Source organism: Planococcus citri, chromosome 5, assembly GCF_950023065.1.
Source record: "Planococcus citri chromosome 5, ihPlaCitr1.1, whole genome shotgun sequence".
Taxonomy (NCBI): Eukaryota; Metazoa; Arthropoda; class Insecta; order Hemiptera; family Pseudococcidae; genus Planococcus; species Planococcus citri.
In genome coordinates this window covers 50072169-50086550 of record NC_088681.1, presented here as the reverse complement: position 1 = coordinate 50086550, position 14382 = coordinate 50072169, and the positions used below count along the sequence as shown (strand labels likewise).

Sequence of the window (14382 nt, the reverse complement as noted above, 5' to 3'; positions counted from 1 at the left end):
CGATAACATTGAGTAAATTACGTAAAATTATGGTAATTTGTAATTTTTAGCAAATGATCATTTTAAAATAGTAAATTTTGGTTGATTACCAAAAATATTGATAATTTTTGGTAAATTACCAAGAATTAATTTTTTTTTTGGTAAATTACTTTGAATTATGCCTAATGGTAATTTTTAGTAAATCATCTAAAGTGAAAATTTTTGTTCGATTGCCTAAAATAATGGAAAATTTTGGTCAACTACCTAAAATTACAGTAATTTTTGCAAATTATCTAAGATTATGGTAATTTTTAATGAATTATCTAGAATGGTAATTTCTGGTTAAATATCTATTAAAATATTAAATAACAGTAATTTTTTGAAAGTTACCTGAACTATGTTCAGTTTTGTTAATTACTTAGAATTTCAGTAACTTCAGTTAATTATCTAAAATTATGATATTTTCTGGAAAAATAACCGAATTATGGTAATTTTTGGTAAGTTACCTAGAATTACGTTAACTTTTGTTGATTACCTAGAATTCTAGTAACTTTAGTCAATCTAGAAAAGTGATTTTTTGTTAATTATCTAAAATACCCGTAATTTCTTATAATGGTAATTTTTAGTAAATAACGGGGATTTTTGGTAAAAAAAAAATTATCGTAATTTACCCAATTTATTTCTCAAGGTACAACGAAACATTACAAGTCTACGTCTACACGTCAAAAAATGTTGCAAATATCAAGCAAACTTTGGTAAATTTGGTAATCTAATTACAATAAAATTTTAGTACATTCGCGGTAAATGCAATTAAATTTCATAAAAATTACGGCAATTACCACTATTGCTAAAAATTTTAAGGAAATGACCTAAAATACAACCAAAATAAGAAAATATTCCGTTTTTAATCATTTCATAAACGACGAATTATCGAATGCAGGATGAGTTCATTGAAATCAACTCTATCATACGTCAGATTGCATTCGATATTTCGAGTATATACGAGTAGGAGTCGTTATCGTCGAAAATATTATGTTTCCCGATAAAATTACATTAAGTACCTTTTATGATATCCGGGTCAAAACTCAGCAGTTGACGATAACGCACTTGTACTCTTATTATCTGACCCAGCTACGCTGATAAAACCGCAACAGCGAGCCGAATAGATAACAATACACTCTCGAAAATCGGCGACCACATTGCGGCGTTGACTACATAAATAGTGCAGATTTATACCGAAACCCAAACACCAAACAGCAAATATGTATTATCGCTCGCTAAATTAGCACCGCTTTAAATGGTACGAAAAGAAAAAACGAAGCCGGATGGGGATCTCAGAGGGCGAGTGAAAAAGGAACTCTGTTTCGATAATAGTACTTTTTATAATTCCCACTTCATTACCCAATTGCTGCAAATTTTAGGGCCATTAAATTACACTATCTTTAATGCTTAATTACCTCGGCTTCTTTAGTAGACGATATTTCCCGTTTCTCTCGACCGTGGTAGATTTTCGGCCTTATTAAAGCATGTCGCGAAAATTCCGCAGCTGAAAGAAAACATAAAACAAAGTTAGTATTTTTTTGAAAAAGAAAGAAAAAATTATACAAAGGAAGAACAAAAAACGTGAAAAATTAATGTACCTAAGAAGAAAAGTTGAAAAGAAGCACTTTGTATATAGAAGCGTAGGAGTTTACATATATTAAATAGACTCTTTAGACAATATCTTACAATATACATCTGCTGACTCGTAACGTGAAGTGTATTACCCACATCAAGTAGTATACGGTTTGCGGAAAGGAGGCATTTATTTTTAAAATTCTATTCGCATTCGGGAATAGCGTATTTCACATAAATTGTACTCTTGTATAGCCGGAGTCGAGGAGCCTAGAGTCTCAAGCGTCTGATTTTATTTTTGTCGCGACCACCTCATCTCTCTTTCTACCGCTGCAATTCGTCTCACCACACAATGACTACTATTGTATTCTTCATTCGAGTAATTAATTTTTTCATCACCCCCTCCCCCTCAGCTCGCCTCGTTCTGCTTCGAAGATCGAAGCCATACGAGTATTTCAGTTTTTACCAAAAATGTACCAAGATATTGAAAAATCACCCTTTAATTTAGCTCTAGTTCTGGTCCTGTTTCTCTCCAAAATAAAAAGCCATATGAGGCAAAATCTCATCTGTCGCCGTTCCTCTTCTCGCATCCTTTCTGCGCTGTAACCTGGTCTCGGCGTGTTCTTCGACGTGTATAAATTATTCGACATAATTAAAACGTCTCTGTATCTCTTTGTGGTCGGCTTGATTAAAACGACCCGAGTCTATACGACGACAGCCTCAGTGTACCCTACGCCTTCGCCATGGTACGTGTCGTGTCACGTAGCTCGTGCTGGCGAAGAGACCAGTGAATTCAGCGTACTGGAACACGATTGTTGATTTTTTTCCTCATTTTTTGGACGAATTTTCCAACAGAAAGTTGGAGGCTATTGTAGAATGAGAGATGAGTTCTTGTTTTAGGTGATTGGTGAGGGATGCAGGCAAGGAGGGAAGATCGAAAGATGGTAAAAGGCTGTCACATTGAAATCTGGTTGATGAAATTTTCAAAATAGAATATTATAAAAGAGAAGAAGCAGGGGGACAATTTTTAAAATTTTGCCTACACAAATTTAAAAAAAAAAATCAATTTTAGGTACCACTAAAAAGATCACAAACCCATGAGCACCAAAATTGCAAAGCTGCAAAGAGACAAAAAATAGAAATTTGAAAAAAAAATTATGGAGTATTTTTAGAACCCCCCCCCCCCCCACAAAAAATATTGAAAATGCGAATTGGCAGTCACACATCCAAAAGGCTTTTTTGACCCAAAATATTCGAAAAATTGCCAGAAAATGGTCGAAAACTCGACCAGAACTCATATGCAATTCCCCCTCCCTCCCCCCTAAAAAAAAGTACCTTCAGTGGTATTAACCAAAAAAGCTCGAAAAAGTAACCAAAAACTTATCAAAAAAGCGACAAAACATAAGAAAAACCTAGCAAGATTGACAATTTTAACCAAAGGAAAAGCTTTTTGGCAATTTTTGGTATAAAAAAAAGGGAGACTTTCCGACATTTTTTAGCAAAAAAGTGAGACTTTTTTGAAACTTTTTGTGAAAAAACGACAATTTTTCGCAATTTTTCTAGAAAGTGGAAATTTTGAATAATTTTTAAAAAAGCGAGAATTTTTTGATTTTTTTTTCAAAAAAAAAATGACACTTAAAAATTTTGCTAGAAAGCGAAAATTTTTGACAATTTTAGGAAAAGAAGTGCGATTTTTGGTTGTACATGGAAAATGGCGGTGACTCATTGGAAATTTCGCTAAAAACGGCAGAGAACTTTTTGGCGATTACTGATAGAAAAAAATTGTAACCATACTTTTTAGTGAAAAATAAAACTTTGGTAATTTTAGAAAGAACCGAAAAAAGTGAGATTTTTTAGGAAATTTTGATAAGAAAAACTGTGATTTTTTTGTGACTTGTTGGCAAATGGCAAAAATTACAATTTTAGCAAAAAGCACGACTTTTTGACAGTTATTAACTTCGGCAAAAAATTACCCCTTTTTGCAATTTTTATCGAAAGTTTACATTTCTTCATTATTTTCTGACTGGCTGCACTGCTTTTTCAGCGTGACGGTTACAAAAGCTCACTTTTTTCAGTATTTTCCAAATGTACTTGAAAATGTTGCTTTTTTGCCAAAAATTACCAGTAGGTAAGTCTCACTTTTTTACCAAAATCTTGCAAAAAAGGTCTCGTTTTTTCGCAAATTATTCACATTGATACCAATATTATTATTTTTTTTTCAAGATGTATGAAAAATTTAAATTGTTGAAAATTTGTAAATAAAAAAGTAGATACCTTTGGACCCTTGAAAAACCTTTAAACCAATAGCTTTGCGATTAAGCAGCTATAAATTTTGCAGTGGAATAGAATTTTGACCCTGAAATTGGTTACAATTTTTGAGGTTTTTGAAAAAGGTGCCATGCAACCTATCAAAATGAGTTAAAATTTTGAAAGAAAATCAAAAATTTACATCAAAACTTTTTATGGGCAATTTTGAAGAGTTTTCAGCCCAAAATTGATGATGATTTTCGAAGATTAAGCCAAATTCGATTTCTAGAGCACTTTTTGCCAAGAACTTTCAACTATCTGGTCGAATAAAACTTCACCTCGAAAACACCATGTACACAACCCGAAGGAAAATTCGGCCACTATGACAGCCCAGCGACTTGTACGTCTGCTGCACTCTTTCATTAGCACAACACCTCCAGCAAAGGCTCTGGACTCGGTCCAGTGTACACATAATACATACAAAGTTGAAAGTACACACACCAGACCTTTTTACAGTAAGCCAGATACGAGTACTTCGATAATATCGTCGAATCGAATCCGAGCAAATTCTTCGTCGATATCACACTCTCTCAACAGCTCGATTCCTGATTTCATATTAGGTAAATGGGTTCACGAAGCGTAACACTACGAAACGTTCCTATTTTTTTTCGTTTTCTTTTTTTTTTCTTTTTTGTACCAAACGCGTCGATGAAATTATCGAAACAGACTCGCCTCTTCGAGAGCTTTATTATATACGACGCAGTAACCTAAAAGCTCGCGAGCAATTTACGCCTGGAAAATATGGGTTGCGATGTGCACCCTGCACGCACCTTCTCATCGTTGGCGATTTTTCGTCGTCACAACAAAAATGATATCGTCGTCGTCAATTTTTTCCACCATATTCTGTGTATTCGACGATGCGATGTAAGTAGGTACATATAACTAGGTCTAGGTATACGTGGAGTAAAAATTGCAAAAACGTCGACGAGATTTATCGCAATTCGCAATTCGTCGCAATCGAGAATACGAGTATAAGTTCATTTCGATAATTATTGTTTTTCTTTCTCGTTTCAGAGATGAAATGCTTGTTAGGCGTACCTATAATTTTTTATATTTTCTAGTTTACAATTGCGAGTCAGAGTTACACGCTGGTTTACTTATTGTCGTTTATTTCGAGGCGTGAAATTTTATCGATATTTTCCATTATTATTATTCATTTCTAGCAGGCATTTTTTTTTCGTTCATATTTTGTAATTTTGGTGAATGTGCTAGGCAGTTCAGATTTCAAATAGAAAATGTCAATCGATTTGAAATGTCAAAATTATAGTACAATGGGTTAAAATAATACATACACACCCAGCAATAATTTTAAAAGCTGAAATTCGTTTTTTGGAGAACTTCTGAAAATTTAAATTTGGCTCATTTCTCATGAAGCAAACTCAAAATTTGATCAAATTGACCTCAAAGGCTGAAATTTGGTTTGCACCCTATCTTTAACCTCCCAAGTCGATTGGTAATGTAATGGGTTCGAACCGTACTGGACCCTCTTTCAAATTTTTGGATTCTCCAGTTTTCGAAAAAAAAACTCCTTTAAGTGAAGTAAAAATGAAATTCAGCCCCTGTAAACTCAGATTCACCATCCTTGTGACTCTTACTTTCGATCGAGTTAGGCGCATATTTTCAAAATTTTTTGAGCTGGGTAAAATCCAAAATTGTTGCCAGCGATTATTTAAAAAAAAAATATATGAAAAATTCATTCGACAGAGTAACAAAGATCATAATTATTAAATTCACGTTTATGGGTAGCTGACTTATTTCCACCCATTTTCAGCATTTTTGAAAACTGAAGAATTCTAAAATCATTAGGAGGCTCCAGAACGGTTCGAAACCATCAACAATCAACTCGGGAAGTTAATGTGTCTGCAAAAATCCAGACGGCTAAATTCGTGCTTTTTTGGTGCATTTTTCGTACTCCCAAAATGAATTTTCGTACCACGTCTAGATGTCGTCAAATATACCCATAATTACCCTCCTCCTCCCCCCCCCCCGGAAACAAAAAAATCGAGTCTCTAAAGTAATCCCAGATTTTAAAAATATTCTAAATAGGAGATTTTTTGATATTTTTCTCCAGTAGCCAGAATTTTACTAAGAAGGGGTAAAACCAGATTTTTAGGCATGAAAAATCAAATTTTTGGGCAACTTTCCGGAAATTTTCCATAATGTATGATTATTCCAGGAAAATGAAGGCAAAATTACTGTTTGACTAAAGTAAGAGCGAAATTTTTTTGAAAAAATTGGTTCAAAAAACGAAAAAACACAAGTTTTTGCATGTTTTACTTTAAATTTTCAACTAGAAGAGGAGGGGGCAATCGTCTCAGAAGGTTTGTATAGTTCATTGAAATCCTAAGTCAAGACATTTTTGAGATAATCTGACTAATTTTTTGAATTTGAAAAATTTCTGTGCAACGACCTGCAAAATTTTCATTTCTTTCTTTGCTCAAGATTTTGTAAAACTATCTCGTTGTTTTTTAACGATTATTTTTCAGAAAATTTGAAAAAAGGCAAGTGACCCAAGCGAAGCAAAGCAAAAAGAAAACTTATGATTTGAAAATGTTTATTCTGTATTTTCTTGAACCATTATGGCAGAAAATTTGAGAAAATCAAGAGGAAAATTCGCAATTTTGGATGAATTGCGTTTCTTTTTTACAATTTTAGCAACCAACTCTCAAATTCGCAAAACAATATTTTTTAGAAATTTTCGTGCTTTCTGAAGCTGTACTATTTTCATGCTTGAGCGCTACACAGGTCAAATTCTCGTCTTTTTCGAGCTTTCGTGCTTTTTTCGTACCGATAGACACTCTGGAGGTCAAAAGTAGGACAGAACCCAAATTCAAGCTTTTTAAGTCAATTTGATCAAATTTTGATTTTTTTCTCGAAAAATGAGCCTATGAATTTTCAAAAATTCGCCAAAAATCGAAAAATGAATTCCAGCATTTGAAATTTTTACTGAGGTGTGTTTTGGAGTCCTCTTTGGATTTCCTTTTTCCTGGTTCGAAAATTTTTGTCAGTTGCGGATTTTTTTTCTCAAAAAATGAGCCTTCGAATTTTCAAAAATTCGCCAAAAATCGAAAAATTAATTCCAGCATTTGAAATTCTTACTGAGGTGTGCTTTGGAGTCCTCTTTGGATTTACTTTTGCCCGGTTCAAAAATTTTTGTCAAGTTGCGGATTTTTCTCTCGAAAAATGAGCCTATGAATTTTCAAAAATTCTCAAAAAATCGAAAAATGAATTCCAGCACTTGCAATTTTTACTAAGGTGTGTTTTGGAGTCTTCTTTGCATTTCCCTTTGCCTGGTTCAAAAATTTCTGTCAGTTGCGATACTTCTCTTGACACAGGTAAAATGCCTGTTGGACAAAAATCACGAAATTCGTGGCGTTGCTCAATTTGCCAAATCTGTACGAATTTTGTCTCAAGTTTTCAACTTTTTTACTCGTTAAATGAATTTAGATTGGAAAAACTTCTTAGATTTTAATTTAAAATTTCGCGAAAAAATCTCGAAAATTCAATTCTCGACCCATAAAAACTTCGCTGAACCAATCAACGAGTCGAAAAAAAAACGAGTATTACTTTCTTCTCGTTTCTACCACCTGTTGAATACATGTGCACTTAAACCTGTGAATTATTTACCAAGAAAGCTCATCAAATCGGGAACCTTTTAACAAACTTTTTTTTTTACTCTAAAAAGCTTTCATTAGATACGATTCGATTGAGCCCACCCACACTTCGTACTATATACGTTTCCTGGTAAACTTTATCCAATCGTTATTTCACTTCTGCTCGACTCGACGAGGAAAACACCACATCTTGTTTGGCGTTTCTTATGTACTCGTACTCCGGTACTCGTGTTTGTACAAATGACCAACTTTGCCATCTCGTATTTGTTCCTCGTATATTTATCCTTTTCGTACTCGTATAAAATATTCAATCCTTGGTATCTCCTTCGAGATTTGTAACGCGAGCTTTATTCGTTGCCTGAGGCGTTTATCTTTTCGTGAAACTGCGAAAGGTCGCATTGCTACGTGATCTCGGGGACCTAAAGTGTCACCTCGGAGTTCTGCCAATACAAACACACCTCGTAGGATACCTTTGCGATTGGCGAATAACTTCTGTTTTACTTCTTCAGTCCGCAGAGAGAACATTTTATCAAGTTTAGAGATGTAGCACGAAAAAACTGGTGTATTTGTGGGTATAATATGTGGGAGGTGGGATCGATTAGCGACCCCGTTTCGACCATTTTCAACAACGCTTGTCCTTTCTACGTACTTTGAAATATGTATTCGAGTGAAGGTTTCGTAGCTTAGAGAAAATACTACCTATTTAAGCAGGGAAAAAAATGACCCAACTTAAGCTATAAAAATTTCTCTATTATGTTTCGCATCGAGTTTCGTAATCTTCCCCTCTTCCCCGACTGGTCTCATCCACGTACCAGATAAATTACCAGTATTCAAAATTATTCGTGAAATGTTTATAAAATAGACTGGTATTAGTCGAGCTGAGGTTTTTTTTTGCAACTGGGTCGTAAAAATGGTAGGTTGTAGGAAGGTACTTATAGTTGAGAGGTAATTTAAGCGAAATATGTAAATCAAAAGTGGTAGGCAACAATGCAGGTGAAAAGTTTATTGTTGGATTTCTCTATAGTGTACTCGTACATAAAGAGATATGTAATTTCCGCGATGGTTTTCTTTGTGTCCGGGCACCAGGCACACCGGACAGGACAGCAGTGGCGTACGAGACGTTTCCTTTCCGCAACCAAGCTGCAAATTGTCTCCGCGAGTTCTCCCATCGCTGCAGACACCACATGCTTAGTAGCTGGGCTGCACCAGCACTTGGCCATATGTACGATGGCGAACCTTCAACCAGCCCAAGAAGTTAGTGACCTTCGAGTCATGTAAATTGAATAATACGAGTACTCGCAGAATCAGTTCTACATGTTGTCGTAAACACCATTTTACAAATAAGAAGACGATGCACGTATACGATTTGTACGTTCTCATGTTCTTGTTGAACGTACTGTATGTATGTACTTGTAAATAATTTTGCTACAAAAAAAATCGACGAGAACCGCACGCTGAGTTATTTTAGTGGCGCTTAAATTAGTGCGATTAATTAATCGGTAGCGGAGGTCGAAATTAAAGTACGTACGAGCAACGTACAGTCGTTTATTGTTCCATCGGTCACATGGAGATTTTAGTAGCTCGAGAGATAGCATGAATCATTATTTCATTAACGTGTGCGCTGGTTGACTCAGGTAGATTAGTGTCAATTTTTTACTGCGCTGCATCATAAAGATGAATCATCCATCTGCGTAATTTTAAGGTAGATTTTTTTTTGTACGCTACTATGCGGATCATTACGTGACGAATGGAAAGAATGAGTCGAGTTGTTGCTGTGTGGGATCGATGCATATATGCGATATGCAATTACTCGCGGTGCTCTATGGTATGGTTCATTGATAAAGAGAATGATACATATGTGTGTGTGTGAATGGGATGTTTGATGGAATGTTTGATATTTCCTAATGTATTACATTGTACAATGCTTTGTATGTGTGATTGAAGTTCAAGGTATATTATTGTTGTCGTGGAAGTTGTGAAAATCACGAAGCAGACGTGAATTCAGGTCGGAAGTCGTGAAAGAAATGAGAGGAGTAGAAAAGTACTCGTATAATTACACCGTCTTGGAAATGTTTCTCGCTGTTTCAATTTTATACCTATTGGTAAAAAGCTAATCAAAATTTGAAAGATTCAAAATATGAACAAAATTTATTTTTTTGTTGTGAGTGTCATTTTTATCAACTTTTTCATGAAATACGTCAGAAAGAGGTCAAAATAAGACAACTGAATAAATTTAAACTTTTTTTGATGTTTGAAATTAAAAATTGAATTTTCTCGAATTTTGATTTTTTTGTGAAGAATTTATTTCATCGAGTGAAAGGGTTGTTTCAACTTTTTCAACAAATACCTAAAAATAGGGGTCAAATGGGTCAACTTCACCTATCAAAACTTTTTTTCATGTTTTGAATCAAAAAATCGCATTTTTTCGTAAACTTGAAATTTTTTAAATCAACTTTACAACATGGTATACCATGCCAATTTTTTAATATGTTGTTCAGCATGAAAAGTTGTCCATGATATATTTTTTTCAGAATTTTTGGGAGTCGAAACGATATAAAAACTACGTTTCGAAACTTATTGAGCTAATTTTTTGTACAAAAAAAAGTGGCAACACTGATTTTTACGATATCACCAAAAAGCCTTTCAAAGCCCTTAACTATGGGTAAATGTTCCATTTTGGTAGGTATCGCGGTTATCGAGTAACCCACTGCTGAAATGGATGATATTTTAGGTTCACTGAAAACTTTTACACCCCTTGGCTGCCTTTAAAAATGGGCTAGAGGGCTGCGATTTGCGCCATTGGTCATCCCTTCGGAAGGTCTTTCCACAGGAAAAATTTCAAAAAAATCGCCGAACCCCCTACCACTTCTTGGTCCAATTGATGTGGAATGACCAAGTACCTAAAATTTAATGAAAACTATGGTCAATTTTTTTGAAGCATTCATTGCCTCAATGTCACCAAATTGTTATTGAGTTTTGCTGATTTTTATTCACATTTAAAATTTCCAGAGCTCACACTTATATTTTTTCTTTAAACACTAAAAAATTCAAAAAAAAGACCAAAAAGTAACCGAAAATTAACCAAAAAAGTTATACCTAAGACCCGAGCAAAATATTTTAATTCAGAAAAAAAAATACAAAAAAAAGCTACCTTATAGCATTTTAATTGGAACTTCAAAAAAAATTTTGAAACAATAAAACATTCCAATTAAAGTCTAATGATAAAACTTGATTGAGACTAACAATTTTAGCAAAAAACAGGACTTTTTGGAAATTTTAGACACATAAATGAAAACTTTTGGCAATTTTTGGAATTTCGATCATGACTTTTTCATGATCTATTCTTCACATTTTTACCGCAAGAAAACACCCCCCCCCCAAATCAACTACAAAAATGCGAGGATTTTTTTTAATTTATAGGCAATTCAATTTTTTCATTTTTCTGACTTTTTGAATTTTTGAAAAAAGTTTTCTTTTTTTTATTTTATGGGGTTTTTAAAAAAATATTCAAATGTATTTCGAGTAAAATTCACGACTTTTTCATGACTTTTCAGCACTTTATTCATAACCACCCTACCAAAATTCGTGACTTTTTTGACTGTTAGATACTCTAGCTGATTTTTTTTCAAAACAGTGACAATTTTTAGCAGTTTTTTTAGCAAAGAAACGAAATTAAAGAAACTTTGCAGCAATTTTTGCAATGTTTAGGTAAAAAAGCAAAATTTTTTAGCAAGTTGATAAAAAAGCGAAGATTTTTGAAAATTACTGTCAAAAGGAGAAACCCTTCAGCAATTTTTGGCGAAGAAGTAAAATTAGTGAAACTTTAAGTAAGTATTGTAATTTTTGCTATACTTATTTTCGGATAAAAAAGCAAAATTTCTCAGCAAAGTTGGTAAAAAGCGAGGATTTTTGAAAATTACCTACCGTCAAAAAAAATAATTCTTTCAGCAATTTTTGACAAAGAATTCAAATTAGAGAAACTTTAAAGCAATTTTTGGCATTTTTAGATTAAAAAGCAAAATTTCTAGCAAACTTGATAAAAAGCGAGAATTTTTTATATTAAAATAGTGGCCAAAAAAATGAAACTTTTGATAGTAAAAGAGAGACTTTTTTTTGGAAAACTTAGGCAAAAAGCGAAACTTTCACAATTTTAGCAGAAAATGCGAGGATTTTTTTTAGCCATTTTGGGCAAAGCAATTTTTGGAAAAAAGCGAAGCATTTGGAATTTGTTGCATGACAATCGACGATTTTAAACAAATTGTTTGGCAATTTTCACAAAAGGCGAGACTTGATGAAATTTGGATTGGTTTAAAAATTCCCTTACGAACAGAAAACCTTCATTTTACAATTTTTTTCTGGTACATTCAGGTTGAAAAATTGTACTCGATGTAAAAATCAGTTCAAATGTGGACAAGAATAGTCATCTCGTCTACGTAAATCAAAATTATGAGCACTGATTTGATCGATTCTCATGATGATGATTATGTTTATAAAAATAGAAAATAATTAGAAGTTGATTGATTTTAATTGTGACACACTTTTTTCCAAATGATGATCAACTGATCATTAATCATAATCACTTTATTCTCAACATTCGAAAAATACATTTCACCTACTCCTCAAAAATTAGAGGTCGCCTTCTTATCTTAGGAACTCATCAAGGAGGGAATCCTCCTACAAATGCCCACATTCGGAACAAAATTGAAAAAAAAATTCAGAACATTCTAAAATTTTGTCACATTTACCAACGGAAGTGGAATTTTTGAATTCGACGAAGCAGAACGAAAAGAATAATTATCCAAAAATACACCATTAGCGAAAATTTCAAGCGCCAAAATTCATTTTTTGATTTCTGCTCTAATTCGGCTAAATTCTCGTGAAAAAAATCAAAATCTGATCAAATCGACATAAAAAGCTTAAATTTGATAAGTGCGTTATTTTCGATCTCTCGAGTCGATTGATGATGAATTTGAATCATTCTGAACCCTCCAGCAGATTTTTGGATCCATCAATTTTCGAAAAAAAAACACGCTGTAAGATAGGGTGAAAATGAAATTCAGAACCAAAAAACTTTGATGCATCATTTTTGTGACCTTTTCGATCGATTTAGGCTCACATTTTCGAAATTTTTTTGAGGGTGAGCTCAAATTCAAAATTTTTTTTTGAAAATATTATTTTTGGAAAAAATTAAAAATTCATCGTTTGTCGACGTGTTGACGAATAAAGCTGAAATTTGATTTGTACTGTATTTTTGTGCTTTCGAGTGGATTGGTGAGAATTTCTAACCATTCTGGAGCTTCCAGCAAATTTTAGAATTCTCCAGTTTTTCAAAAAATGCTGTAAGTAGGATGAAAATGAAATCTAGCATCTGCAAAGTTGAACATGGATGTACCATCAAAATCCTTTGGAGGCGAATCAGTTCGAAAGTTTCACTTTCTTTCAAAAATAATTGCGGGAGAAAATTTTAGATTTGAACCGACACAAAAAGATTTTGGAAATATGAGCCTAAATCGACTAAAAGGGCCAGAAAGATGGAAAATCCGAATTTACTTATAAGAGCTGACTTGAATTCTCGTTTTACTCACAGAGTTTTTTGTGTTTTTTTTGTTTTTTTTTTCGATAAGTGGAGAATCCGAACATCTGCCAGAGGCTCCAGAATGACTCACAACCATCGACCAGCGAGGTCAAAAATAAGCTCCAAACCAAATTTTAGTAATTCAGCTTCTCATGTCTAATTTTTTTCATAAGAAATGGGGCAAATTTGAATTTTTAAAAATTCGAAATAAATCGAAAAATTAATTTTAGCATCTAAAATTGTTGCTGGCGATGTATTTTATGGTCTTTTTTCATTTCCCCTTCGTTCAGTTCGAAATTTTTTGTGTCAATTGGATATTTCCTCGGTAAGTGACAAGCATTTGATCAAAATTTGTAGTTGTAGAAAAGCTCAACTTTCAGGTTTCCCTTTACGAGGAAAATTTGAAAAAGATTTTCTGACGGGGAAAAGATCAGGAATATTGAATAGCTATTTAAAAAGCTAAATATCACCTCTCCAGCCAAAAAAAAAAAACATCTCGACGAAATATTTCCCGTTTCTAAAATATTGCTCAGCTCTTACACATTAGTTTACACCATTTTCAAAAGGATATAGGTACCTATACGTAGTATAAAATCATTATTGTAATGAAATTCATCCAGCGTCTGAAGTAAAGTTCGGTGATGTCTCTTGTGGTTAGAAACTATTATATTGCTTTCCAACATCCATTTGCACATTTCATTCGACAGATAAACAATATTTTCGTTCATTTAATTCATCTCCCTAGAGATCGATTACAATTGCACCAAACTTTTGAGACTTGATATTCAATTATCAGACGTTCTGTATCTACTTAAATAATTTAAGAATTGTCAGCAGCACTGGAGGAGAGGAGAGGGTTGGTATGCTCAAAATGAAACAGAAATCTGTACAATATTTTCAAATTATTACTTTACAAAATTCTATCTCGAATTATACTCTAGCTTCAGATAAAGTATGATTCAACTAGAGATATTTGATTCTGAAAATCAATCCATTATTAGTACGTAAATTGATTGCGAAGCTAAAATAATGAGTTTTGGAAAATTCTTGATAATCAATCATCATTACTCATTAGTCATCGTTTCAAGTTGGTCGAAAAGCGATACTGAGACTAATTCGATACAAAATCCATTATTACCAGTTATCAAAAACTGATAAAAATCGAACACAAGGGAGTAAGAAAAAGGCCAGTATAGAAAATCCAACTCCAGCAAAAATTCCTCTCATTTTACATAACAGGAAACCAGACCAGATAATTCTCCGATATCGATTTTATTCTCAACTACGAGCGAG

The 14382-nt window shown here is 33.4% G+C and overlaps 1 protein-coding gene across 1 annotated transcript in view; it reads right to left on the bottom strand.

Annotated features, from left to right (window-relative positions):
- The window catches only part of Meltrin (meltrin), an 87527-nt gene that overhangs the window by 71592 nt on the left and 1553 nt on the right, over positions 1 to 14382 (bottom strand). The window contains exon 2 of the mRNA XM_065369135.1: positions 1437 to 1525. Coding sequence (XP_065225207.1) covers positions 1437 to 1525 — 89 coding nt within the window. The remainder of the gene's footprint in view (positions 1 to 1436; positions 1526 to 14382) is intronic.